Raw genomic sequence first — 27228 nt, 5'->3', positions numbered from 1 at the left:
TGCTGAAGGTGAAGGGAAGTGAAGACCCATCTAAGGTCATATAACTAGTAAATGTATAAAGCAAGACTAGAATAGGTAGAGTCTAGAATTCTTAGTTCCTATATTGGGCTATTGCTGCATCCCAAGATTTGAGTTTCTGGCAACTTGGAGGAAATTTTATATGCATGAAAAGGGCACTGGCTTAATTATAGGATCAGTGAACCACATAAAATGATTAGAAGTCTCTGTCATAGTCCTAGAGATTTTAAAAACTCAAGCTACCTTCCTGTGTCAGCCTCCCAAGTAGCTGGGAGTACATGTATGCACTGCCACACCTAGCTGCATGTTGTTCTGCTTATGAGGGCACCAATGACTGGATTAGGGGTCTACCCTACTTCACTATGACCTCATCTAAACTAATCATGTCTGCAGTAACTTTATTTCCAAATAAGGTCATATTCTGAGGTACTGGGGGTTAGGACTTCGATATCTTTTTTTGTGCAGGTGGGGACAGAATTCAAGTCATAACAGCTTTTATGACAAATTTTAAGTCTTGGATTAAGGATTTCAAAATCTTGAGTCTGCATGGCCACAGACAAATGGAGAATGTTGTTGGAGGTATTGAACTCTGTAGTATTCCCAGGTGGCTTCTGCTCTCCCTCAGAGTGAATGATAGAACACAGCTCTACAAAGAGAAGCAGACCAGATTATTTGGAGACCTTTTCCTACTTCAAGGATTTAGAAATATGACTTACTTTTTGTCTTAGTATATTTTTGGATAGAATCTATTTTTTTTGTTAACCCAGCTTTGAAATCCTAGACCTCATAGAGTAGAAGGTTATGTCCAAGATGAGTTTTATTTAGAAGAAAAGTTAATAAGCAAGTTTTATGTCTTATAAAAGTTAATGGGTTGCTATTCTCCATTTCTTTTCACTTTATCCTGAATATATAGATTTAGCTCACTGAGAATTTCAGTGTAAAATCACTAGGAATCTACAATCTCTGTTTTTTGTTCAATAAGATTAATGACTGAGCAATGACAGTATAGAGCACAGTCTGTGCATATCCTCTCTATCAGGTAGACGACATTGTCCTAGGTTATGGGACCATGCCTTTCAGAGGCCAACCAGTTCTCCGCTTTGATCACAGAGGTAATAAGTGTTTATGAGAAGGATTCGGTGTTCTTAGAGCAGTCATCAATAGTTAGTCAACATCTAACATAGAAATGTATGACAGTGGACCAGTTGCGACTCTACAGACTCTTTTTTCTCCTCCAGAATCTTCCCCAGGTGTGACAGAGGTGACCATCATAGAAAAGCCTCCTGCTGAACGTCATATGATTTCTTCCTGGGAACAAGTAAGTGTTGCCATGTGAAGTCTTTACCTCCCAACAAAGAGAGGTCAATGTAAATGTCCCTGAGAAGGAAAGATTAGGGGAGGAAAAATACTTATCTCAGACCACAGCTGCTTTCAAGGTAGAGTTTACCTTTTCTATGTTCCTGTCCAGCCCACTTAACAGTTCCTTTTGTTCTATGCCACTTACCCAGCATGGAGTGTCTCCCCTAAGCCCCACTCTCCTATAGAAGCACTGGACATTCAACGTTGTATACAACAAAGCTAAAAATCAATTAAGGAAAGAAAAGGATATGTATTAATAAGTGTCATGCTGTCCAGAACATGGTTAAGTGTTGCACATAACTACTAAGCAGATTAAAGGCTAATGCTTTCCAATTTTCCTCTGAACTTCAATTCTTTATTCAATAAAAGTTTTAAGCTTCTACAATGGGCCAGACATTGTGCTTGGTATTGAGCTCTGGGGATTAAATGGTAATTTTTTTAAAAGGCACTGTTTTTACCTCTTGATCTTACTGCCTAAGACATAGTATGGATTGTTATGAATGTAATTACAAACTGGCCTGAGTACTGTGAAAGACAGGCAAAGGGAGCATTGCCTGGAGACCTGCTCTAGTCTAGAGGTTGAGAAAAGTTTTCCCAAAGAAGCAATAAGAAGTTGTTAACCAGGTATATGGGATCTAGGAAGATGAGACTTTCACCTCTATGAAGGCTTCAGGATGGGAAGGATTACATTGTTCTGAGATCACGAAGAAGGAGCACAGGAGAGCAAGGGAGAGAGAGCTCACCAAAGACCAGGAAATCTGGGGCTTCATAGGTTTTCAGCAGTTTGCTCTTTATCTTAGAAGCAAAGGGGAGTCATTGAAATGTTTTAATTAGGGAACTATGAAGTTAGATTTATACTTTGGAAAGACCACTGTGGCTGTAGAGTAACAAATGGATTTAACTGGGGCAAGTGGCAACAAATTGCCCTACCATTTAATGAGCACCTGCTAACACTTACCCCATAAGTCATTCCATACTAAAATAATAACCCTGCAAGGTGGGTATTGGTATCTCCATTTTATAGATGAAGAAACTGAGGCTGAAAGAGTTTAAAGAATTTGGCTGGCACAGTGGCTTACGCATGTAATCCCAGTGTTTTGGAAGGCCAGGGCAGAGGATTGCTTGAGGCCAGGAGTTCAAGACAAGCCTGGACAACATGGCAAGACTCCAACTCTACAAAACAATAATGTTAATTAGCCAGGTATGGTAGCACACACCTTTACTCCTAGCTACTGGGGAGGCCGAGGTGGGAAGATCCTGTGACCCCAGGAGGTTGAGGCTACAGTGAGCTATGAGCACAGCACTGCACTCTAGCCTGAGCAACAGGGCAAGACCTTGTTTCTTTTAAGAAAGAAAGAAAGAGATAGAGAGACCTTGTTTCTTTTAAGAAAGAAAGAGAGAGAGAGAAAGAGAGAGAGAGAGAGAGAAAGAAAGATTGATTTGTTCTGAGTCACATAGCGACCAAGTGGCAGAGCTTGAATTTGAACTTACAGTTGCCTGCCTCTAAGAACATGTCCTTTCTGCTCTGCCAGGCTGCCCCTCTGACAGAGGACAACACCATGGGAGTCTTGCCCTCAGCAGGCAAGCAGTCCTACCAGCCTGACTCCCCTCCCTGGGCTGAGCCAGCAGCAGCTTTTCTGGCAGCTCAGTAACTGGGAGTTGATCCAGGACCTCAGCTCAGCAGCATCCCAACTCTTCTCGTTCAGCCCCCACCTCCATTTCCACTCACAGCCCATCATAGGAAAAGGGAATTCCAGAACAGTGTCTATGAAACTCTTATTGGCTGATCCTGTCAACACCTGTTCCTGGTACTTCTGTGACTGTGCCATTGTGGCCTCATTGACGTTGTTTTGTTTGTTATAAATAACAGTAAGAGAAAAGATACGATGGAGGACATTCCTCTTGATTCTTTTTGGGCTTAAGTCAGCCCTTTAGGTATTAGTAGAACTGCCAGGCCGGCGCGGTAGCTCACACCTGTAATCCCAGCACTTTGGGAAGCTGAGGCAGGCAGATCACGAGGTCAGGAGTTCGAGACCAGCCTGGCCAATATGGTGAAACCCCGTCTCTACTAAAAATACAAAAATTAGCCAGGTGTGGTGGTGCGCGCCTGTAGTCCTAGCTACTTAGGAGGTTGCGGCAGAAGAATCGCTTGAACCCGGGAGGCAGAGGTTGTAGTGAGCTGAGATTGCGCCACTGTACTCCAGCCTGGGCGACAGAGCAAGACTCTGTCTCAAAAAAAAAAAAAAAAGAACTGCCTCAGGGCTCTTTTGTGAGAGTCAGATCCTGGTGTTTTCGTGTCTGCTGAGGACCTGCATTGGAAGATGAGAGCACAGGAATGCCTTGTCTAGGGTGGAACACTATTAAGTTTCTTTGGAATAAAGTGATTTCTGAGGCATATTCTTCCTTGTGTCTTGTACCATATAGTCCTTCGAACTCTTTAAGGAGAAGACATTACCCATTTGTCCCAGTTTTACTTATACTGTAGTTTCTTCATTTGGAGCTGCCTTCCATAGCTGTGTTTCAGGGATAGAGTCTGCAAGGGATCTCTTGGGGTCTAATCTGCCTCCTGGACAATGCAACTTTATTGAGTTCCCTTTTAGCTTAGACTGACACTTAGGGAAATGCAGTTGTAGTGCTAGATAAATAGCCATCAGAGGTCTAAAAGGATTAAGGGGTAAGCATGAGAGAAAGAGATTTTCAACTAACTGAGACAGTTAATGGAACATTTTCTTCAGACATATTCAGTTGGGAGAATACCTGTGAAGGTACCTAAAATTATCAGATTTATAGATTTGGAATTTTCCTTTGAGTTCTTTAGTTAAAGTATCTCAGATCTAAGTTGAAATATGCCAAATCTAATACACAAGCTAGGTGTGGTGGTGCACACCTGCAGTCCCAGCTGCTTGGGAGGCCAAGGTGGGAGGATTGCTTGAGGCCAGGAGTTCAAGAACAGCCTGGCAACATGAGACAACTCCTCAACCCCTGTCTCTTAAAAAATAAATAAGTAATAAAAATTTTAAAAATAAGATACTAACAGTATTAGGATCAATAATGTAAAAACATTTCTTTCACCTGAGTTCGGCATGTCTGGGCTTGTAAAGGCCTGTGGGATGCTTGGAAGATAGCCTTTGGGGTGTGTACTTTTGTTTCAAGATTCAGTTTTTATGTAACACTATTTTTTTCTGATTATGCTAAACAAAACAGTCAAAAAGGTGTATTGAAAATACAAAAAAAAAAAAAGAATTTAAAAAAAGTCTTCTAGGATTTTACCACCTAGACATAACCACAGTTGGTGTATTTTTGGTTATGTGTGTGGGTGGAGGGTAGGCAATGGGATACCTTACAAGTCCATGAATGGGAAGTGGTCCATGGACTCCTTGAAATGTATGTCAGATATGTTTTTTGGGGGAGGTAGGGGGAAAAGGCTTTTTCAGATTCTCAAAGGGACTCATAACCCCAAAAGTTTAAAACAAGTTTTTGTATAATTTTTTCATTCAAAATGGGGCAATACTCGATGTGCTATTTTCTTTTTTTTTTTTTTTTGGGGGGACGGAGTCTGGCTCTGTTGCCCTGGCTGGAGTGCAGTGGCCGGATTCGACGTGCTATTTTCTTACCTACTTTTGTCTCCTAAGCAGTGGAGGGTAGAAGTTTTGGACTGCTCTGAAACTCCCTTGTCTCACTTTCTCACCCTAGAGGTTACTAAAGAGCATGTTGCCACAGGAGCAGGCTTGATAAGCCACCCCTGCTGTGTGCCTGCTTCCAGAAGTGCTTGTACCAGAGAAGCAGGAGGATCCCAAGGGGCTGATAATTCCTGCTTCTCTAGAGAACTGACCCTAGAGACCCATCTCCTTGGAGACACCTCATTTAGAGCCCAACCTCCCTCTGGTGTACCTGGTAACCACAGCTGCATAAATACATTCAGATAAAGCCCCCTGAGAAGGGGCCCTCTGCCCCTTTGGGCAAATATAGCTCTGTGGGAAGCTCACAGATACATTATACTAGTAAGGATATGGAAGCATTTTGATGTGGGAAAAACAGACTAGAGTAGAAGTCTTATGCCAGCTCTGGACCCTTGGCTAAGTCATGTAACTTCTCTGGATCTCATGTTCATTATGTATGAAATAAGTAATTTGAAATCATGAAATCAGTGTTATTGAAGGACTCTTCCAGCTGTAATCTAGTCTTTCATGATTCTCTACTACAAATCCAGGAAGAAAAGTTGACAACTGAAACCTAAATGATCATATACCTGCTGTAGTCCCCTGAGGTTGGAGGGAAATGTGAACAACCTTTTTCCATTTTTATATATTTCACCATTTTTTCTTCTTAAATACACAGTTTCAGTTTGCCTGCCTCTGTGCAGCTGTATGATTCATGTTCATTGTGCCTGCTACCTGCCTTTTGTTATGATGGTTCATAGTAAGGCCCAGTGCCTACACTGAGCTTTTCATCTTTCAAGCACCAGGAAAGCATCTGCCTCTTAGTTCTAATGGCATCCTGATGCCAGGAGAGTTTTGTCATTATTAAGCATTTCAGTGACATTTCATAGTTGCAGACGGCTTTACAATTCTTGATTGGTTACACCCTCCAATCCCCAGATAAAAATTCAGTTTACTGATAGTGAAACCATGGTCCACAGAAACCAAACGATTTAGCAGAATATCTCCTTTTTTTTCAGGCTCAGTTTTTCTACAGTCTACAGAGTGGGTTCTGAACCTTCTTGAAGAGCTGTTCCTTACATGCCCCACTGTGAATTTATGATAAGCATTTCCAGTAAAAGAAATCACCCTGCGACACCATGTCACTAGTGACCCCCTCACCTCATGCTCTTACTCTGCCTGGGAGATTCTCTATGTTCTCCACCAGTCAACTCTTCTCTCTAGCACTTCACTTCTTTCTACTGGCAGCTTCCCCATGGGGCGTCCCATCTCTTTAGAATTGAAAACAAAAAACCTTCAACGTATGTCTCCTTCTAGCTATTTAGCTATTTGTTCCTTTTCATGTCAAGTGTGTAGAAAAATTGTCTACACCAGGGGTTGGGAAATGTTTTCTTTAGAGGACCAGACAGTTTATGCTCTGGTGTTACAGTCTCTGTCACAACTACTCATTTCTGCCATTGTAGCTGTGAAAGCAGCCATCAAAAGTACTGATATGCATGGGTGTGACTGTGTTCAAATGAAACATTCTTACAAAAACAGGTGACAGGGTAGATCCAGTGGCCATAGTTTACGAATTACCGCCCTTCCCTCATTTCTCAGTTATTCATCCTGCCACAGCCTCTCTTTAGCCACCACCATTCTTGGATACCATTCTGTCAAAATCACTAGGACCTCTCCATGGCTAAAGACTGACTTCATCTCACTTGATATCGCTCCTGCATGCCTTCCAGTTAGCCAGTCCCTTCTCTGCTAGCCTCTCCTCCCTTGGGTGCAGAAGCACAACTCTGATTCTTTCCTTCCTCGCAGACTCTTCCCTCCTAGTTCTCTTTACCCCTTCAGCTCCACAACACTTACCTGTTCAACATTTGTCTCTATATAAATTAGGAATATGTTTGACTTAAGGAAAGATAAACTAGCAATAGCTTAAGCAAATAGGAATTGATACTTTTCATGTAACAAGTCCTGAGGTAGACAGTTGCAGTTGGTTCATCAGCCCTGATAATGTTAAGCCGTTATCTCTGTAATTCTTTTGTCCCTTTTCTTTATGGTGCCTCTGAGTAGAAGAAACACACACTGTTTTTCCTCTCCTGTTATTCCGCAACAGTCAACACAGAAAATTTCCATGACCAAATGTGTGTGTGTTGCAAGGAGGAGTTCTCAAACACATCAACAAGCAATCAGTTCTGCAGTGAATACCAGCTGGGTGTCCTCCAATTCAATTCCGACGCTGTCTCCCTGGAGATAGTGTCAGATCCCGTAGGTTAAGGGCTCAGTCTCACAGGACTGCCCCTCACTTCCAATGCCAACTGCAAGTCCCAGGTTGTTTTACCTGTGCTGCTGACCCACCAGCTATAAATTGGGGTTCCCATGACCCCCTCCTCAGGTTCAGTTAATTTGCTGGAGTGGCTCACAGAACTCAGAAGAACACTTACTTAACATTTACAGGTGTATTACAAAGGAAACAGATGAAGAGATGCACAGGGCAAGGTGTGGTGGGAGGGCGGGGAACCTCCCTGCCATCCGAGAGCATGCCACCCTACAGGAACTTCCATGTGCTCAGCTGTCCGGAAGCTCTTCAAACTCTGTCTTTTGCCGTTTTATGGAGGATTCATTATGTAGACATGATTGATTAAACCATCGGTCATTGATGATCAACTTACCCTTCAGCCCCTCTTCCCTCCCTGAGGTTAGGGGGTGGGGCTGAAAGTTCCAACCTACTCCCTGCCTTGGTTGTTCTGGTGATAATCCCCCATCCTGCAGCTACCTTGGAGATGCCAGTCATTTGTGAACTCTTTAGCACACAAAAAGATACCACTTTGGAGATTCCAAGGATTTTAGAAATTGTATGCCAGGAATCTGGGACAGAGACCAAATATATATTTCACAATATCATAGTAGCAAAATAACTGCTAAAGTCTCAGCTATCATTTCCAAGCTCAAAAAACAAAAAAGAGGTAAGGGATGTTACTAGGCACATCTGTCACCTTTTAACAGGACAGTGAAAGTTTTCTTAGAAACCTTGTCTTTTGGACTTGTGTTTACATTTTAATGTCCAGCACTAATTGCAGGAGATTCTGCAACCTCAGCAAAACAAAAGCGTTCAGTTAACGAAGCCCTCCACCTCTCCTAAGGTGGAAGTTTGAGAATATATTCGGGAATTCTCTTGGGGATCTCACACTATCCCTCCACAGCTCATCCAGGTTTTCCTCCACTTCATGGAATGTCCTCCCTGAGAAGAGTTTCAGGAGGTGCCGTTGTGCTCACTGCCACAATTTCCAGCAATGTTCTCACGCTTCTTGATGGACGTCCTGGGCAGCTCTTCACCTGACCCTGGCTGCAGACCAGCCAGAGAGCCAGCTCAGCGTGGACCAGCACCTACAGAAACATTGATTTCTGTCCTGTGGCCCCTATGCTGACCTGATCCTGCATCTGCTCCCAAGTTGGGAAGTGGCCTCTAAAAGTGAGGGGAACAATGGGGTGCAAGATTGTCCAGGAGTAGAAAAGGTGAGTAGAAGGCAATGGACAGCCCCTAGCCCTTCCCTTAAGGCCCAGTGCTATTGATTTTCTGGAGTCTTGTTGATAGCTCCCAAAACAAAAATGTGGCTGAGGTCCTTCATCCAATGAAAGAGTAACAGAGCTTGTGGTGGACTCTTTCTAAAGTAGCTTAAAGAAACCATTGTCGATTGTCTCAGGAGAAGAAGGAAAGATTAAAAATTAGGAACTATGTGACAGAATCACCATTGGGCTAGAGATCGCAGATACCATCTTGATGCAATCAGCTGTTATTTCAGACACCAGTTGGTGTTATTCTTCCTTGTTGGCTTTCTCCCCAGACCCTCCCTCCAATCCTGATAATACCCTTGTCCATTTACTTTCTGCCAATCTTCCTCCTCCCCACCCTCCTATTACAGCCCCCAAAATATAGACTGAGCATGAACCTGTGCAGGAAGAAGCCCTCTGATGTGGGCAGATTGCCCCCTGTGGAAAAGCAAACTCTTTTCAGGTTGGTTAGAAGAGAAATTTTAAAACGGCAGTAACTGAGTCACTGGCCAGAAAAAAAAAATGGTGAAATATGTTAAAATTAGGAGAGGTTGTTTACGTTTCTCTCCATCCTGAAAGGGCTGAAGCAGGTACGTGGTCATTTAAGTTTTGGTTGCGAACCTTTCTTCCTGGATTTGCCCCACTCGGAAGAGCTACATGCAGTAGGAAGGCTGGAGCACTGCAGACCAAGCAACTGCCCCAGGGGTGCTTGGGGCAGAAGGGTCTGCAGCAAAGAGCAGCAGAGCCAAGGCCGCTAGTCATTTAAATTAGAATGACAGTGAGGGATTGATGTTTTTCATGAAGTTGGTTTACTTGAGAATTTTTATGTATATTAGTATGTGAAATATGTATTAAATATTGGATTTCACAGATTTTTTTCTATTTGTATGAATTTTGAATAATTGTAAAAATTACTGGTATAAAATAATACCAAAATCTCTTTCTTGGGTGAAATAAATACCATAACAAATGTTATAATTACTATTACTGAAATTATTCAGCCTGACTTACATATAAACAATGCCAAATAGTCCACCAGCCTTCAGCCTGGATCTCATGGAATCCCCATTAAGAAAGGCTGACAGACAGTAGTTTCCTCGTCTTCACCACTAGATGGCACTAGTGATCAAAATGTCAGAGGGATGCTGGCCTTTTGGAGTGAAAAGAGGAGCAAGGACCTCGTCAGAACACTGGTAACTGTAGGCTTCCTGTACCAGGGTTTTAGGGGTGGGAGAAAGGCATTCTGCAAGTGCATTTTTTCTTCTGAAAGCACAGATAATGTGGCCACAGAGGAGGCAATAGGAGCAAGCCCCTAACTCCAAATAGTAGGAAAACAAATTAGTCCAAGGAGTCTGAGAGTCTCTTAAATTTCACATCTGTGAGACTGGGTACTAAATAGTGGACACAGAAAAAACAAAACTTGATCAGAACATACATTTCAGTTCATAAATAAAGGAAATTTAAAACATGTTTCATTAAAATGACAGCTGTTGTCCATTTAATAATCTAAAAACACTGCTTAAAATCTCTGGCAAGCTTGAAGGTTTCTCTTTATCTATAGTTCCTGAAGATGCTGTGGCTGTGAATAATAATTTCCTAGTCTCCTCTCTTCCTGTCAAACTGACACCCCCTCGTACTGCCAGTGTTCTGTATATTAAGTCTTAGAGTTTATTCTTGAACATAGATTCACAGAGTGACATGTTCAAGGTCACTCAGCTACTGGCAGAGTTGGGAAGTGAACTCAGATCATCCTTCTACATGATGCTTTCCCACGCGTTGGGTACCTAGAACTGACTGACAGGATGACCTAATGCAGTCCTGACATAAGCAGTTGTCAGTATCACATCTCAGAAGGGTCCAGTAAGCCACAAGCTGGGATAGTTATTAACATGTTGCTTCTTTGCCTCTATAACTACATCAAGAAGTCACTCTACGGGGCCTAGGAAATTAATTGGAGAACTCATCCTTTGCACACTCCAGGGATTTGAGTTGGCTAGGGAAGACTGGTCATACACACACACAGATGTGAGTTACTTAGAATATAGGGCTTGTTCCTGGTATCTCCTGAAAGGATACTAAGCTCCTTCTTTGTGCTCTCTGCCAACAGTTTGGATGATTTCTTATCTAACAGTTTTGGATGATTTCGTATCCATGGATATGTGAAATATTTGAGTATATATGGTTACCTTCTAAGAGCTGTCAGAACTTAGACATTGCATAAGTTTTCTGGGAATGATATACTCTTCACTTTTAAGATGCTCTTATTTGTCCAATAATTTGTTTCAGAAAATAATATATGAGCATGGGTCTGAAATATATGGCATTGATTGCTTTGCTTGAACATTGTCAGACTTTACCTAGGACTTCCCCTCTCACCATGTTCCCCTGTCTCCTCTTCAGCTTGATCCCTTTGAGCTCCGTTGCCAGGTGGCTGCCCATTGAGGCATAATCATGGCAGAGCAGTTACCTGGTTTGCTTTAGCTGCTGAAGAAAAAAAAAGGCAAACTGGAACTCTGCTTGCAAGACCCCAGTGCCTCTCTAATAGAGTTTTGTAGTTAACTATCAGAGCCTTCCTATTTCAGGGGCCTATAACATGGTAAACATGTCTCCAATGCCTTGAGGTATAGCCCTGTACCCTCTTTCCCAGCCCTGACCTGACACTTAGCTGCTTTATGATTCTAGAAGAATAACTGTGTGATGCCTGAAGATGTGAAGAACTTTTACCTGATGACCAATGGCTTCCACATGACATGGAGTGTGAAGTTGGATGGTGAGTCAGTCTCCTTGCTGTAGGGGAACATTTCCCTGGCTGAGAGATTGAATGGGGCAACTCTGAGGGCCCTTTGATTTTTGAGTCTTTGAATCTGGATGGTTTTCATGGGTACTCCTCAAGTGCCATGTCCAGAAGCTGTGATTATGTCCCAAAACTAACAGATACCATCATTGCTTCACCCACCACAAACCCCACGACAGTCTAGCAGTATGGAACTGGAAGTTCAATGTAGAGTCTACCTGTAGGAATAGGGTGGAGAAAATCATTAATTACTACATAAAAAACCCTAGCCACCTCAAACGTAAAGCCTCAGAAGACTCCACCTTGGAGCAGACCCCTCAGGGTAGGCTGCATTGACAGTCTCTAGTGTTTATCATGGGGGCCACTTCATCTCTTTCAGGCTCCTTCCTTTATTCCCACCATCATAAAGAACTCAGGGCCCTAACCCTCAAGCCAGAATCTTTGCTTCTCTCCTTCACATCACCTCAGCCTAAGTCACCAGCTATCTCAATTCACAGGCTGCCATCTTTATCCTTTAATGTGTCTAGGACAAAACGTGTGAGGATGTGGGAACTCACAAGTTTGTACATGTCAGATTGTTAAGTACTACGTAGGCGTGAAAGGCAATGCTGAACATTTAGGTGAAGACTCTTGAAAACATTTCATAGGCTAGAAAGCCCTGTCCAGCCACAGGAGCCCAGCCCATTCCTGGCACAGATTCCCCAGTCCCTCCCCTCCAGTCCATTATTGTCTCTGACTCCAACCAAATCTACTGTGGCCTTGGGAAGTACCCTACATTTCCCCACTGTGACTTCTGTTGCACTGCATATCTACAGAGCAGACTTCTCCCCTTCATTGCCTCGGCCTTCTACCTACACACCTGAGTTCCCTGTTTGGGTGATTTCCAAAGCCTTCCTGTCTGTCTGGCACTGCTGGGAGGTACTTTTTTTTTCTTTTTTTTTTTTTTTTTGAGATGGAGTCTCCCTCTGTTGCCCAAGCTGGAGTGCAGTGGTGCGATCTCTGCTCACTGCAACCTCTGCCTCCTGGGTTCAAGAGATTCTTCTGACTCAGCCTCCTGAGTAGCTGGGATTACAGGCATGTGCCACCACACCTGGCTAATTTTTGAATTTTTAGTAGAGACAGGGTTTCACCATGTTGGTCAGACTGGTCTTAAACTCCTGAACTCATGATCTGCCCACCTCGGCCTCCCAAAGTGCTGGGATTACAGGTGTGAGGCACCGTGCCCAGCCTGAGGTACTTTTTTATAGCTTGCTAGTGAATATTGAACATTAGCTTTTATCTTAGAATCATTTCCTCCTATGGCTTAGAAACTATCCTTGTCACCAGCATCAGAACATGGCTGTGGCTTTTGGTATCTGGAGCAACACAGAGGGGACAGAGACTAAGCCAACTGGCAGACTCTCCCTGGCCTACATCCTTGGAACAGGCTAGCCCCCTCACAAGCCTGCTTCAGAGAATAAAAGTTTCATGAATGAGTCCCAGTTCATTGTTGTAAAACCTTCTCTAATTTAATCTCCCCAAGCCCAGTCCTCTTATCCCATTACCATAACCATTATATACTGAACAGCCTAAGTCAGTGACAGAAAAGGCAACAGAGGCATCTTCTGCTGTTTGCCTGTTTAGTGGTCTTTTCTTCTTAGACATTCCATGGTCTATACACAGGTTGTTTTATTGCTTTAAGCCATTCCAGTTTTTTCAGCAGTCAAATAAAGAAAATATGCAGCTTCCTAGTCTGTATGTACACCCTAATCACAGAAGACAAGAACCAAGCAAGAAGGCTGCCAAATTCTTATCACTGAGTAAGGGAAAATGATAAAGAGAAGGGAGGAAAATTTTTATCATGAAAGCTTATAAGAAGAAGAATAGAAGGGGTCCATTATATAATCAAAGCTATTCCTCCTTCAGAAAATGTTTATGCAGAATACTTGCTAAACAAAGGAGAAAGGAAGCAAAAACATTTTAAAGTCCTTTACCCTTCAGATGTCCCTAAGCTCAGATTTCCCAGTTCTTTGAAAATTTTCTTCAACTCTACCCTAATACATACAATAGGGGCTCTTCATCACCCGTGGCCCCCACTTCCTTTTTTGTATGAAAGGTTGGTACTTTGGAATATGCAGTGAGTAATCCTCTTCTTCCCACCTTCCATCAGATTCCTCAGCCATGGGGCCAAACAATACCTGGGCTTAGGTTATTCAAGCAGAATCTTGTGATAACCATTGTAACTAGGCTGTTACTCCATGTAATTCTCCTTACGCATGTTCCCCTAGAGCACATCATTCCACTGGGCAGCATGGCAATTAACAGCATCTCAAAACTGACTCAGCTCACCCAGTCTTCCATGTATTCACTTCCTAATGCACCCACTCTGGCAGACCTGGAGGACGATACACATGAAGGTAGGAAGAAGATGCCAGGGTTGGTATCTTTGTTTTGTTTCCAGCATCCAGCTCCATGCCTGGTACATAGTAGGTACTTAATGAATCTTGGTGCATGAATGGCACATAGTAGGTACTTAATGAATCTTGGTGCATGAATGAATGTTAAAGATTAAACTTCACTCAACATTTCAGTATCAGGAGGATTCAGAAACACAGCAATCTAAATACAGCTCCTTTCCTCTCCATTCTTACCTCCAAGCTCTTTGCCACTTCTCAGAGAAATGGCTCATAAGTCAAGTGGCTGCTAAAACCTAGGAGCAGCTGGGTATAAGTGAGGAATTAGTCAGAGTTGTTTTAGTCATATATAACAGATGTAGTTACAATGTTTAAATAGCAATTTATTTTTCTCATAACAAGATATCTGGAACTAGGCTGATGTAGCTGCTTGAGAAAGTCAATGATAAAGTCTCCCTCTGGCACTGTGCTGCACCAGCCTTTGGATTTGGTTTTCATCCTTATGGTTGAGGAAGGTGGGCTTTTCCTGGCAGGAAAAAGACGAGTAAAAGGCAAAGGGCAAAATACCTGGCTGTTTGCAGAATCTCTCCCTTTTGATCAAGAAAACAATAGTTTTCTCCACAGCACCTCCTGATAGCTATTAGAAGAGTCAAATGGCAACCCAGGTTGCCAGGGGTCTGAGAAGGTAAATACTTTTAGTTGTGCAGTATGGCTTCCTTGAACAGAACTTGGCTTTCATTAAGAAAGAAAGGAGGAACAAACAGTGAATAGTCAACTAATGTCTCCAATACTGACCTTGGAGTTCACTAAGCCCTGGCAGAGAAAATTGGTGTAAGGCTTTCTCCTCTGATTGGATGAGCAATTGAAGAATAGTACCAGAGGAGTTCAGGGGCAGAGGCTGGACAGTGATGGGTCCTGGAAAGAGCCTGTCACACAAAGATTTGTGGAATTTCCAGGGGTAGGAAAAAGGTCTCACTGTCTTTATATGTGTGGGGTGGGCTTCTCTAAAAGGTGAAGAAGTAGTCAAATAGGTGGGCTAAGTCTTCCCTGCTCTTGAGGCTGGAAGAGAAGTGGTAGAGTAGATAACAGAGAGGCTTCCTGGGATCACATTGTTCCACATACAGTTGGAGATAAAAACCATTTGGCCTTCTGATACTTGCTAGATTCGTGCATTTTAGGATAGTGCAACAAGTATACCTAAGTCTCATTAAACCTAAATGGAAAAACATTGACTTTTCTCAGGGGACTCAGCAGTCAGGGAGAGGATGATCAGGAAAAAATAGAATACACAATCAGCCGGGTGCAGTGGTATGAGCCTGTATTCCTAGCTACCTGTAAGGCTGAGGCAAGAGGATCACTGGATCCCAGGAGATTGAGGCTGTAGTGTGCTATCATCACATCTGTAAATCACCACTGATCACTTGAGCCCATGAGTTTGAGGCTGTAGCATGCTGTGATCACACCTGTGAATAGCCACCACACTCTAGCCTGGGCAAAATAGTGAGATCCCATCACTATTTTAAAAAAAATATACAACCAGAGAAATAAAACTGCTAGAGGACACAGATAAAAATCTAAAGAACAAGAATACTTAAGGAGATTTAAGACAACATAAAGACGTTCTATGGATAAAAACAAAGATTATCAAACAATTGACCACATGAATTGAAGAAGAGTATATGTATTTTATTGAGACCTGAGTTAGCCTGAAAAATCACGTGCAAGAAATATCTTAAAGCATAGATGAATACATTTAAAAGAGGGGAATTATGAAGGAAAAGGTAGGAATTAAGTGAAGTGGAAAACAGATTTAGGACACTTTCCATTGGAATTATAGGTGCTCAAAAAACAGAGAATGATGGAAAGGCAGTAAATACATACTAATTAAAAAAACCTCTCTGCAGATGGAAAGGGCTCACCTAGACCCAAGTTGAGCAGATGAGAAAACACAGACACCTATGCATATCCTGATATGGAGAAAATTACAAGCTTCTAGGCAAAAATAACAAATTACTTGTGAGGGAATAATAAGCAGACTGGCATTAACTCAGCAGATGAGGACACACAACCCCATGAATGAGAACCAGCACAGAGAACAGGTAACACATCAGCAGTGGTTACCAGAGGCTTGGGGTGGGGAGGCTGGACAGGGAAAGGGGAAATGTTGGTCAACAGGCACAGTTTCAGTGAGACAGGAGGAATAAGTTCTGGTGATCTATTGCACAGCATAATGACTATAGCTAATAATGTGTATTTCAAAATAGCTAAAAGAAAGGATTTTAAATGTTCTCACCACAAAGAAATGATAAATACTAGTGGTGGGTATGCTAATTAGCCCAATGTGATCTTTCCACAATGCATAGACGTCTTAAAATAGCATGTTGTTCTCCATCAATATATACAATTATTATTTGTCAATTAAAAATAAAACTTTAAAAAAAATTAATTAAGAAAAAAAAAAGAGGGCCAGGTGCGGTAGCTCACACCTGCAATCCCAGCACTTTGGGAGGCCAAGGTGGGCAAATCATGAGGTCAGGAGATCAAGACCATCCTGGCCAACATGGTAAAACCCCGATTCTACTAAAAATACAAAAATTAGCCAGGTGTGGTGGCGTGCACCTGTAATCCCAGCTACTCGGGAGGCATAGGTTGCAGTGAGCCAAGATCATGCCACCACACTCCAGCCCGGCAACAGAGCAAGACTCCATCTCAAAAAAAAAAAAAAAAAAAAGCAAAAGAGATCCATTGGTACTACTAAGAGTGACGTCATTAGATACGGAGTACAAAACGATAGGCTTATATGCCCCCATGGAGGTAAAACCAAACTGAAATTTCAGGGAGGAACTGAAAAAAACAGTGACATTGTAGATTTGAAGAAAAAAAAAATTCAAATATTGACATTGGGTTTATAATATGGCAGAATCTCTTTTACCAGAGCAAGGCTTCTGCAGATAATACTCTGCACTCTGGAAGGAGTTTAAAAACATGTGTCTTAAAGGACTGGAGAGTAGTCAAAAGCAGGCAGAAGCTGAAGTGGTGTCTACGTTGGCAGAAAGGAGCCACATTGAGTTTTCTGTTCTTACAACTTTTCACCTAAGGGCAGACCTCAGTCAGCACCAGGCAGGGCTGCTAAAACTTGGTGGGAACATATCGCCTGGACTTTTTATTTCATCCAAGATGGAGTAACAGAACAGATTTATCTACCCACCTGGAGCAACAGTGACAAAGAACACAGACAAAATACATTAAACAGTGATTTTCAAGCACTGGCCATCAGGCAACAAAGGACAGTGAGCCCTGAGAGATGGGAAACAAATAAGGTGAGCCCTACAATTTCCCTAAAGAGAGATTCCAGTCCACAGCATAAAGAGGGAGACCTGGATGGGCGCGGTGGCTCACACTTGTAATCCTAGCACTTTGGGAGGCCAAGGCGGGCGGATCACCAGGTCAGGAGATCAAGACCATCCTGGCCAACACGGTGAAACCCCATCTCTACGAAAAATACAAAAATTAGCTGGGCATGGTGGCATGTGCTTGCAATCCCAGCTACTCGGGAGGCTGAGGCAAGAGAATCGCTTGAACCAGGGAGTCGGAGGTTGCAGTGAGCTGAGATCATGCCACTGCACTCCAGCCTGGCGACAGAGCAAGATTCCCTCTCTAAATAAATAAATAAATAAAGAGACCCAGACAGGACCCATAGCACTCCCTGAGTTAGAAGACAGAGCTGAGAGTCCAGACACCTAGAGTTCACAGGACTAAGTAACAGATAGGTGAATGCTGCATAAAGGGAAAATCCCAGAGATCTGCAATATTTGGAAAAGAATTGATAAGCACATGTATGCAAAGAAACTGTCTAAGGCCAGAGGACAAAACCACTCATGATGATAGGAGGAATAATGCCCAGTACTCACACAGGACCAGGAATAGTGCCTGCTTCAGCCAGACAGGCTAAAACACCTCATGATTTGGACAGCATTAGATAGAGTACTCAAAAGAATGTTGCCGCAGCAATGGAAAATAATTAGCCCTAAGTAAATACTGCCCTAGTCCTGCCTGACAGATCTTAAGAGGGGTTTCTTGTTATCATCTGTGTTTCTTGATTACGCCTGTAATCCCAGCGCTTTAGGAGGCCGAGGCCAGAGGATCACTAGAGCCCAGGAGTTTGAGATCAGCTGAGGCACCATAGTGAAACTCCATCTCTACAAAAAATTTAAAAATTACCCATATGTGGTGGCCACGCCTGTGGTCCCCAGATACTTGGGAGTGTGAGGCAGAAGGATTGCTTGAACCCAGGAGGTCAAGGCTAAGAAGGAAGAGGGCCTAAAGTATCTGTTTCCAAGTAACTTAACTGTGTCAGAGAACAAAGCTCAAGAATATTTACAGAAATATAAAAATATCCAACACTCAGCAATGCATATATAGTAATAGTTACTATAACTATATTCTCTGTGTCAAAAAAATAAGAACAGACATGGAAGATACATGTGTGTGTATGTATTTGTATGTGTATATGTAGAGAATATATATACCCCCAAATTATATGTATATAATGTTATATATTATATATGGAATATATATATATATCCATCCCAAATTTAACTTTTAGAGATGGAAACTTGTTTCTGATATGAAAAATGCAGTGGATTGGATTATTAGTGGCTAAGACATTGCAGAAGAAAAGACTAGAGAACTTCAACACATAATAGAAGCTATCTAAAGTTACACAGAAAAAAAAAGTATTTATAATGAAAAGAGTATCAATGACCTGAGGCATAACACATGGTATAATGTATGTGTAATTGAAGTCTTTGAGAAGAGGGGTCAGGGGCTAGAAAATATTTGAAGAAATAATGGCTCAAAAGCTTACCAATTTCAGGGTAACTATAAATCAACATATCCAATAAGCTTCATAAGCAAGGAACAAGAAACGTAAATGGTAACAAGAAACACCATAATCAGATTTTTCAAAATCAAAGATAAAGAGAAAATCATAAATGCAGCCAAAAGGAAAAGACAAATTACATACAAAAGAACAAAGATAAGGATAACAGCATATTTCTCCTTAAAAGCAATTCAAGTGAGATCAAATACTCAAAGGAAAAAACAGGTTGGTCAGTGGTTCACGCCTGTAATCCCAGCACTTTAGGAGGCTGAGGCCAGAGGATCACTAGAGCCCAGGAGTTTGAGATCAGCCTAGGCACCATAGCGAAACTCCATCTCTACAAAAAATTTAAAAATTACCCAGGTGTGGTGGCCACGCCTGTGGTCCCCAGCTACTTGGGAGTCTGAGGCAGGAGGACTGCTTGAACCCAGGAGGTCGAGGGTACAATGAACCATGTTCACATGCCACTGCACTCCAGCCCAGGTGACAGAGTGGAGACCCTGTCTCAAAAAAATAAAATAAAATAAAATAAAATAATCAACCCACAATTCTATACCCATTGAAAATATCTTTCAAAAACAAAGGACTTCCAGTCTGTCTCCCTGGATCTTAAAAAGGCCTTTTTGAAAAACAATCTGGCAACATCTATTCTGTTGCAGGGAATCTGTCCCATATAATGAAAGCACCAGAATATAAGGGCATGTACCAAGAAGATTATTGTAGTATTCACAACCAAGTAATGGTAGGTAAATGCCTATCAATAGAGGAATGGTGGAATAAATGAGGGTACTTCACTCCCACAGACTATGAAATAGTCATTTAAAAAGAATGAATTAGAGTTACACCATATGACTTAGAGGGCTTTTCCATGACTGGCCGGGCGTGGTGGCTCTTGCCTGTAATCCCAGCACTTTGGGAGGCTGAGACGGGCAGATCACTTGGGGTCAGAAGCTCAAGACCAGTCTGGCCAACGTGCTGAAACCCCATCTCTACTAAAAAGACAAAAATTAGCCAGGCGTGGTGGCACACGCCGGTAGTCCCAGCTTCTCAGGAGGCTGAGGTGGGAGAATTGCTTCAACCCCGGAGGCGGAGGTTGCAGTGAGCCGAGATCACCCCATTGCACTCCAGCCTGGGCAACAGAGCGAGACTCCATCTCGGAAAAAAAGAAAGAAAGATTCAGATTATGTGTTTGCAATCCCACTTTTATAGAATAAACAATCTCAGGAAAGGAAATGAAGTTATGTCAGCATCAAGCCATTCAGATTGCTCTGTGGTCCCACTTCCAAGAAGTTAAGTTTGCTTTTCTCATGCCTCCTTTTCCCAGATTCCCTGACATTGTCTGTTGCTGATAGAGAAACCCAGACACAAGGCCTAGTCCATGAATGAGATCAGGGCTTTAATTCAAATACAGAATTTATTTGAAAATACTACTTAAGTATATGTCTGAGATAAGGCTTTTTCCTTCGTTTTTTTCCACCGGGCAAAGTTGGATATATAGATATGTGTTTGAGTTGAGTTTGTTTGAACATTACCATTAACTTCTGGGTTTGCAGCCAGTGATGATCAGCCAGAGAAGCCTCACTTTGACTCTCGCAGTGTGATATTTGAGCTGGATTCATGCAATGGCAGTGGGAAAGTTTGCCTTGTCTACAAAAGTGGGAAACCAGGTAAGAATCATTTACAAGTGTGGTCCTGTAGTTTGGCTAGGGTCTTGCCTGACCTTGCTTGTCAGCCATGGCTCAGGAGACACATACCTCCTTGGCCTCTTGAGATGCTTCCAGGTTCCTTGTGTGTCCCAAACCCAGAAACCCCTTTGGTTCTCTCTGAGTATCTCCCTCTGGGCTAATTACTAGACCTTTTATCCATCTTCGTTTGTGAGTTATTGCCAAATAGTTGATGGGATTAGGATAATATAGGAGTAAAAACTAAAAGAAATAGACATTTTGTTTATAGACTCCTATAGCAAGTTCATGCACTAGATAAGCATTCAGAAAACACATTATCTTTTCTTTTATACTTCTCTGTCTAGGCCAATTAATAGCAATAAAAACCTGAATTACTAGACCAAAGACCCCAGATGGGAATGCCCTCAAGCAGCAGCTGCCACCTAGCCCCCTAACAGCACTTCAGACCCTAGCCTAGGGACTGTGAAACTACAGAGCTGGACAATGGCAAGCCCTCTTCAGCTAGCTGTCTGGTAGGGGTGAGAGGATGCAGACACTAGGATTTACCTCTAGGGGAAGGAGAAATCATCCAGCTGGAGGAATTGTTGCAAAGTAGTCTTGGAGCTGCATCTTGAACTATGGGGTAGGAATTAGATACCAGGTCGGGAGGAGGATTTGGTGGAGTAAAAGAGACAAGGGAGCATCCAAGCAAAGGGACAAATGGGTAAAAGCCAAGACGTGGGAAAATACAACTGATCTGTGGGGAATGACACGTAATTCCAATTCAGTGGACCACATGGTTCATGTAGGGGATGAGGAGGAGATTAAGCCAGAAGGCCAATTGCTGTCTCTCAGGCACAGCTTTGAAAGCCAAGCAAAGGAGTTTGGACATAATGTGGAAGACAGTGGGGAGTCAATGAAAGTTGTTTTGTAAAATGGCAGGGATCATGACCACCAGCAGTTTTGACAAAGAAAGAGACTGGATGGATAACGGAGGGCACTTAGGGAGATGTTACAGCTATCTAGAGAGCAGAGGAAGTAGGATAGGCTTGAAGTAGTGAGAATGGAAAGTCAGAAACCGTGAGGCAGGACATCACACCACAGTATTGGCAAGACTCCAGGAGTGAACTGGGCTAGGCTCCTTCATGGTGGTTTTTTGTGGCACTTTTTGTTTTTCATGGCATTGATAGAGACCTCTTCCAAAAAACCCCAAGCCATTCAATGTTTTTCTCTGTCAGGAAAGCTGAGACCACAGTATTCCGCCCCCCTACCAGGGGAGGGGAGTGCTGATGACACACAGAAAAGGAGCAGCTGCCTAGATAGCCTGACTGGACTTCCAGATAGTCAGAGACCAGCAGATAGATCAATCTACCAATCTAGCAAAAATTTGTAAGAGTATCAAAGGAACTGGTAAAGTGGCCACTAGAGAAGGAGACTGGAGGGTTAGAAGTGGGGCAGAAGGGGAACTTTTACTTTACATTTTCCATTCTCTCTGTTGGGATTTATTTTTTTAGACCATGAATATAACCTTTTATAGTTAAAAAGAAAACACTGTTAAACTATTCCTTATCTTTTACTTCCTTTGTGTTCTAATTCAGCATTAGCAGAAGACACCGAGATCTGGTTCCTGGACAGAGCGTTATACTGGCATTTTCTCACAGACACCTTTACTGCCTATTACCGCCTGCTCATCACCCACCTGGGCCTGCCCCAGTGGCAGTATGCCTTCACCAGCTATGGCATTAGCCCGCAGGCCAAGGTAAGGGAGGAACACCTGCCATCGCAAACTATGGTACACAACAAAATCTACTGAGGAAATGGTTACATTGCAGGTTCCCAACTTCCCCATCTGATTCAGGAGATCTAGGGTGGGGCCCAGGAACCTGCATTTTCAATAAGCAAGACAGGTCATTCCAATGGACAGCTTCACGTTATACTCATCCAGTTAAGTGGTTCCCAAACTTGACTGATCCTCAGAATTAACTCGGGAGTTTTATTTTTAATTAAATTCTATTGGATAGTTTATGTCCCATGGCTTGTTCTGGGTTGGCAGTACATGCACCCAGGAAGAGTGAAAAGTCAGACTCTCACTCCCCTGTTCTCCAAGTGTGCTTCCCTAGTGGCAGCTGCTATTACGAGTTTCCTGTATGCCCTTCCCAAGATACTCATTGCACATAAAGCATGCATGCACGCTTCTGATGTTCATTTTTTCTAAATCTCAAATGAGGTACTGTCCACGTGATTCTGCATCTTGTTCTTTTCACATAACTCTCCATCTTGGGGCTTATTCCCTTTCAGTGCATTTAGAGCACTTGTCCTCTTCAGTGGCTACAGGGTAGTCCATTGTGTGGGTGTGCCTCATTTATATTACAGATCTGGTCACCATTTCAGACACACAGATACCAGGTATACAACCTGGTTTGAAAACACCAAGTGTGGCTGTAAAAACTTTTGACTAGAGTGAGCTCATCTGGGCTCTTTCATGGTGGTTTCTTGCAGCTCTAAATTAGCAACAAATTAGGAACTCAGCTCCAGCTCACCTTACTATGTATGTATTCATCTAGTAGGCTTCATTTTCTTCAAACGTCACATAATTATAACATTTATCTGGTCAACATTGGGAGGCGGCTGTGATTTAAAAGGTAAATAAATGTGGATGCCCTTTGCCCTTGGCTGCCTGAGAAAACAGTAGGAAACAGAACACCAACAAGATATAACATCCCTCAGCAGAGGCCCACACTGGCCTCTGTCTCCTGCCTTTCCTGGGGAAATGATGCTGCCAGAATCCACCTGATGGGGAGTAGCTGGTTTGAGGATAGAACAATAGACGCTGTCCTCTAGTGCTTTTGGATCTAGCATCCCAGGCTCAGGACTCACTAAATCAGAAGAAAGTATGCTCAGATTCTTAGTTCTCACACTGCATTTATCTTAAAGGTCATGAGAACTCATAAAGCAATGTGTGTATCTTACCAGAGGTTGATGGGATCTGTTATCACTTCCACTTAAAGGAAGAGCAAATAGATTTTTAGGCAGTTTTTCATGAAAATGTACCTCTACCTCCTGTTCCCAGCTCTCCTGCATCCCCCAAAAAGAGCATACAGAATGGCATTTCTCCTTTGAATTGTGACCTTCTCTTCCAATTCTGCCTTACAGCAATGGTTCAGCATGTATAAACCTATCACCTACAACACAAACCTGCTCACAGAAGAGACCGACTCCTTTGTGAATAAGCTAGATCCCAGCAAAGTGTTTAGGAGCAAGAACAAGATCGTAATCCCAAAAAAGAAAGGGCCTGTGCAGCCTGCAGGTGGCCAGAAAGGGCCCTCAGGACCCTCCGGTCCCTCCACTTCCTCTACTTCTAAATCCTCCTCTGGCTCTGGAAACCCCATCCGGAAGTGAGCACCCCTCCCTCCAGCTCTCTACCAGCTCCAGAATGGTGGCTGCCATGCACAGATGGCCCTAGGGGTGACCTCCAGTTTTGCGTGTGAACCATAGGCCTTTTTCCAGCTGAATGACCAAAATTGTAAGCCTTTTAGTCCCACTGACATTAGCCAGGCTCCTAGTGAGGCCTCCACAGCACATTGTGCTGTCCCCTGCCTCTGGAAGCAATGGGGAATTTGGGATCTTGTTTAAGTGCCCAAATAAGTCTAATGAGTATTCTCCTCTTCTTCAGCACTCAACCCTCAATCCCTTAGCACTGATTAGAGAAGTCCCCCAAAGAAACCACTGGTTTTGACCCATGAAGCATTAGAACTGTGTCATTCATTCAGAAGCCACTAATCACATATGATTATTTAAATTTAAATTAAATTATATGAAAAATTCATTTCTTCAGTTGCATTAGCCACATTTCTAGAATTCATGTGGCTGGTAGAATCTGTATTAGCACAGAGATAGGGAACATTTCCATCACCACAGAAAGTTCTGTTGGACAGCACTGCATTAATATTTTCATACTGCTCTTCCTCAGATCTATTAATTTTTGTTGTTAAATAATGTTGATGTCTTCATTTGATGGGTCATAATGTTCCATGAAACCTCTCAAATACACAGTTGTATGTTCTCTGTATCCCTTACCATGAATATCTTGCTCTGCTCATTTCTTCTGTAGCTTCCTATAAAGTTTGTCTTCCTCATCAGTTTGCAGTGAAGTTTCTTGCTTCTAGTTTTGTGTTATGTTGTTTATACATGTTCCACAATTATCTTCCTTATTAACTTTTTTAAAAAGGTGTACTTGTGCTGTGCTCTATTCTTACCATTTAAAAACAAAAAATTCCCAAGCATTGCTTTGCGCAACTCTTCATAAAGAAAAAGTTTTAATGGTGCCTGTCACTGTTAACAGAAGCTTTCCACGTGCTCTGCCTGACTCTCCACAGCTCTGAGTTGTCTGGCGTCACTTTGCCTGGTCCCTGGCCATCCTTAGGACAAGCAGTCTCCTGCTTAGAACAGGGTGGGCTTCCAAGAGTTCTTTTGGAAGCAAGTTGCCTGTAATTCAGAAATCACTTTCCCATTGACATATGGGGGGTACTAGACCTCTAGCCTATATATGCTTAATATTTGACACAAGATAAATCTGACATACCTACTACATTTAGTGAAATTTTTACAAAGAAGGTTGCTCATATTTTCAATTAGGAATGCCTATTTATTTCCTCCCTCTACAGTCCTGGCTGTGGGCAGAAGCAAGGCCTTCACCCTACTTCCCAACAGGGAAAGTGGGGAGTCACCCATCTAGCCCCAAGTTCTTGGGGTGGCTGCAGTTTTTGTACTGAAGTCCCAGAGGTTAGAGAATTAGGAGTTTTGAGGAATGAGGTGCAGGGGCCTGTACCATCTGCACACTTCAGTCCCAGCTGGCTCACTTGCTCTTTCCTGACTTCTCTCTACCCCAGTGATTGGCCAGGCTTCCTTCCTTTGCACTGTCTATCTGCTAATCAACCCAGGGTTTCCCTCTTCCAAACCCACTGGGGAACTAAGAGCAGTCCGCAGGATTCTCCACATGCACTTTTGCTCTGAAACATGTTTATTTTGATTGGTGACAATAATGATAGATATTCATGAGAAAGAGCCTTCGATATCTCCTCCACCTACCACTTTCCATAGCCCCTGAGGAAAACCAAGGTGAAAAGTTAGGCTTCAAGGATCAGGACAAGCTCTAACTGGCTGCTTCCCCATTCTTGTAATAGTTCAGAGTCTTGAAATATTAGTACTTGAAAGTCTTTGGGAGCATAAACTGAGCGTCGTATTAACAGCTTATTCATTTGCTTTAAAATAGCGAGACTTCTTACCTTTGCAATCCCAAAACTAACCACTTATAATTCAGTGTGGTCATTTTAAACGTACGTGTGTGTGTGTGTATGTTTTAACCATAACATGATTGTCACATATTCTCTAGGAGACATTTTGGCCCTTTTAATTGTTTAGGTTATTATACTTCAAGGATTTATAAATGTGCAACAATTCATAGAGTGGCAGAAAAGGATATAGAGAGACCACGTTGTCGAGGACAATAGCTGGAGTTTAGTCTTCCAGAAGTATTTTTCTTGCCAGAGCTGATCAAAGGAAGAGCCACCAGCACCGGATAAGAGATTCTAGCATTTGGCTGCTTCTCCAAGACAAGCGAGGTTAGAAGGGAGTTGAGAAGTTATGTCATCTTCCACTGCAGCAGATACCCTTTTTTTTTAGTACTTGAGGATCCCCTGAATCACAGAATTTCTAAATCAGTCCTGGATTCCACAAGTGAAGCAGCGGAGGAACCAGGAGGTCAGTGGTGCCCCTCAAATCCGTGGCAATCAAGAGGGAGTTCTCAAAAGGCTATCAAAGGAAGGGGGTTATGATAAGGAAAGGCTCAAGACCTGCCTCAGAAGGATTGAGCAGGGCAAAGCAGAACTGACTCCATGATATGCAGGATCCAGTACAAAATGAACATGTGGGGCTTTTGTGCATACAGCAGGAAAACATTGCCTTTACAGGTACTAAAATGTAATGTTTTTCCTTTCTTCCATAGTGTCTTTCTCAACTTGTTATGGCGGTGTTTTTTATTTGCTACTTAATGCTGTTCTAACTAAAAACTTAAATGTTAAATTCCTATCATGCATTTTACTTTTCATCTTTATATTATGCAATTCCAGTTTTAAATGAAAATATGAGCATTTATTTAACTCATGCAGAATCACCAAAATTACACAATTTGCATTTTATAGCTTATGTTTACATACTGTATGCATATGTATTTCATTCTTACCACAACAGTAGAAACACTGTACAAAACTAACTCAACTGTTACTGTTTCACTTCTTGGTATTTTCAGCATAAGTGGTTGACTAACACAGGAATGTACATGAGTAAAAAAGGATATGATAGGGCTCCTTGGTCATTCGTGTTTCTTAGAATGCCACTGCCTTCTTTCTGTGTTTGAAGCCAGTCTGGTTCAGATGGGAAGTGCAGCCTTTTGGGGCTCTCAGCATCCCCCACTTACTCAGCTGTAGATATAAGATGCTTACTTTGTACACACTTTGAATCTCTTCGAGCTCTGACACATCATGGGTCCAGTGGAGTTCTCTGCTCACAGGGGATCACAAAGGCTACATGTGAATGGGGCAGTAAGGAACACTGGATATGTGTTGCACATGTCTCCTCCGCTCATGCATATATTCTGTTGTCCCATCAGACTTCACTTACAGAACACAGGTTCAAAGATAAAATAGGGCTAGAAGAGCACTAAACTAAGTGTGAGGCCCTTCTGAGTATGGGCCCTGTGTGACTGCACAGGTCGCCCACCCATGAAGCTGGCCCTGGTAAAGGAGGAAGGGAGCACTTCTGGCAAAAGACCCAACAACAGGAGGTTGAGTGGGTTAAATTGGGAAAAAAATACCCAAGAAATTTATGTTTTCAAACTAAAGCTATTAAAATGGAAATGGGC

At 42.6% G+C, this 27228-nt stretch overlaps 1 protein-coding gene across 11 annotated transcripts in view; it reads left to right on the top strand.

The window, feature by feature from the left end:
* The window catches only part of TPGS2 (tubulin polyglutamylase complex subunit 2), a 49547-nt gene that overhangs the window by 9312 nt on the left and 13007 nt on the right, over positions 1 to 27228 (top strand). For 4 of the 11 annotated variants that reach the window (XM_025365336.1, XM_025365330.1, XM_025365332.1 and 1 more), the window contains exons 2-6: positions 1257 to 1336; positions 11259 to 11346; positions 13638 to 13766; positions 20199 to 20312; positions 21908 to 22068. In XM_025365336.1, the coding sequence (XP_025221121.1) occupies positions 1257 to 1336; positions 11259 to 11346; positions 13638 to 13766; positions 20199 to 20312; positions 21908 to 22068 (572 nt within the window). Of the gene's footprint in view, positions 1 to 1256; positions 1337 to 11258; positions 11347 to 13637; positions 13767 to 20198; positions 20313 to 21907; positions 26395 to 27228 lie in introns of those variants that run through there. The other 7 variants (XM_025365333.1, XM_025365331.1, XM_025365338.1 and 4 more) reach the window with 7 other exon arrangements.

The sequence above is a fragment of the Theropithecus gelada genome, chromosome 18, assembly GCF_003255815.1.
Source record: "Theropithecus gelada isolate Dixy chromosome 18, Tgel_1.0, whole genome shotgun sequence".
Lineage (NCBI taxonomy): Eukaryota > Metazoa > Chordata > Mammalia > Primates > Cercopithecidae > Theropithecus > Theropithecus gelada.
The sequence above is the reverse complement of the archived record's forward strand: the minus strand, read 5'-3'. Positions and strand labels throughout refer to the sequence as shown.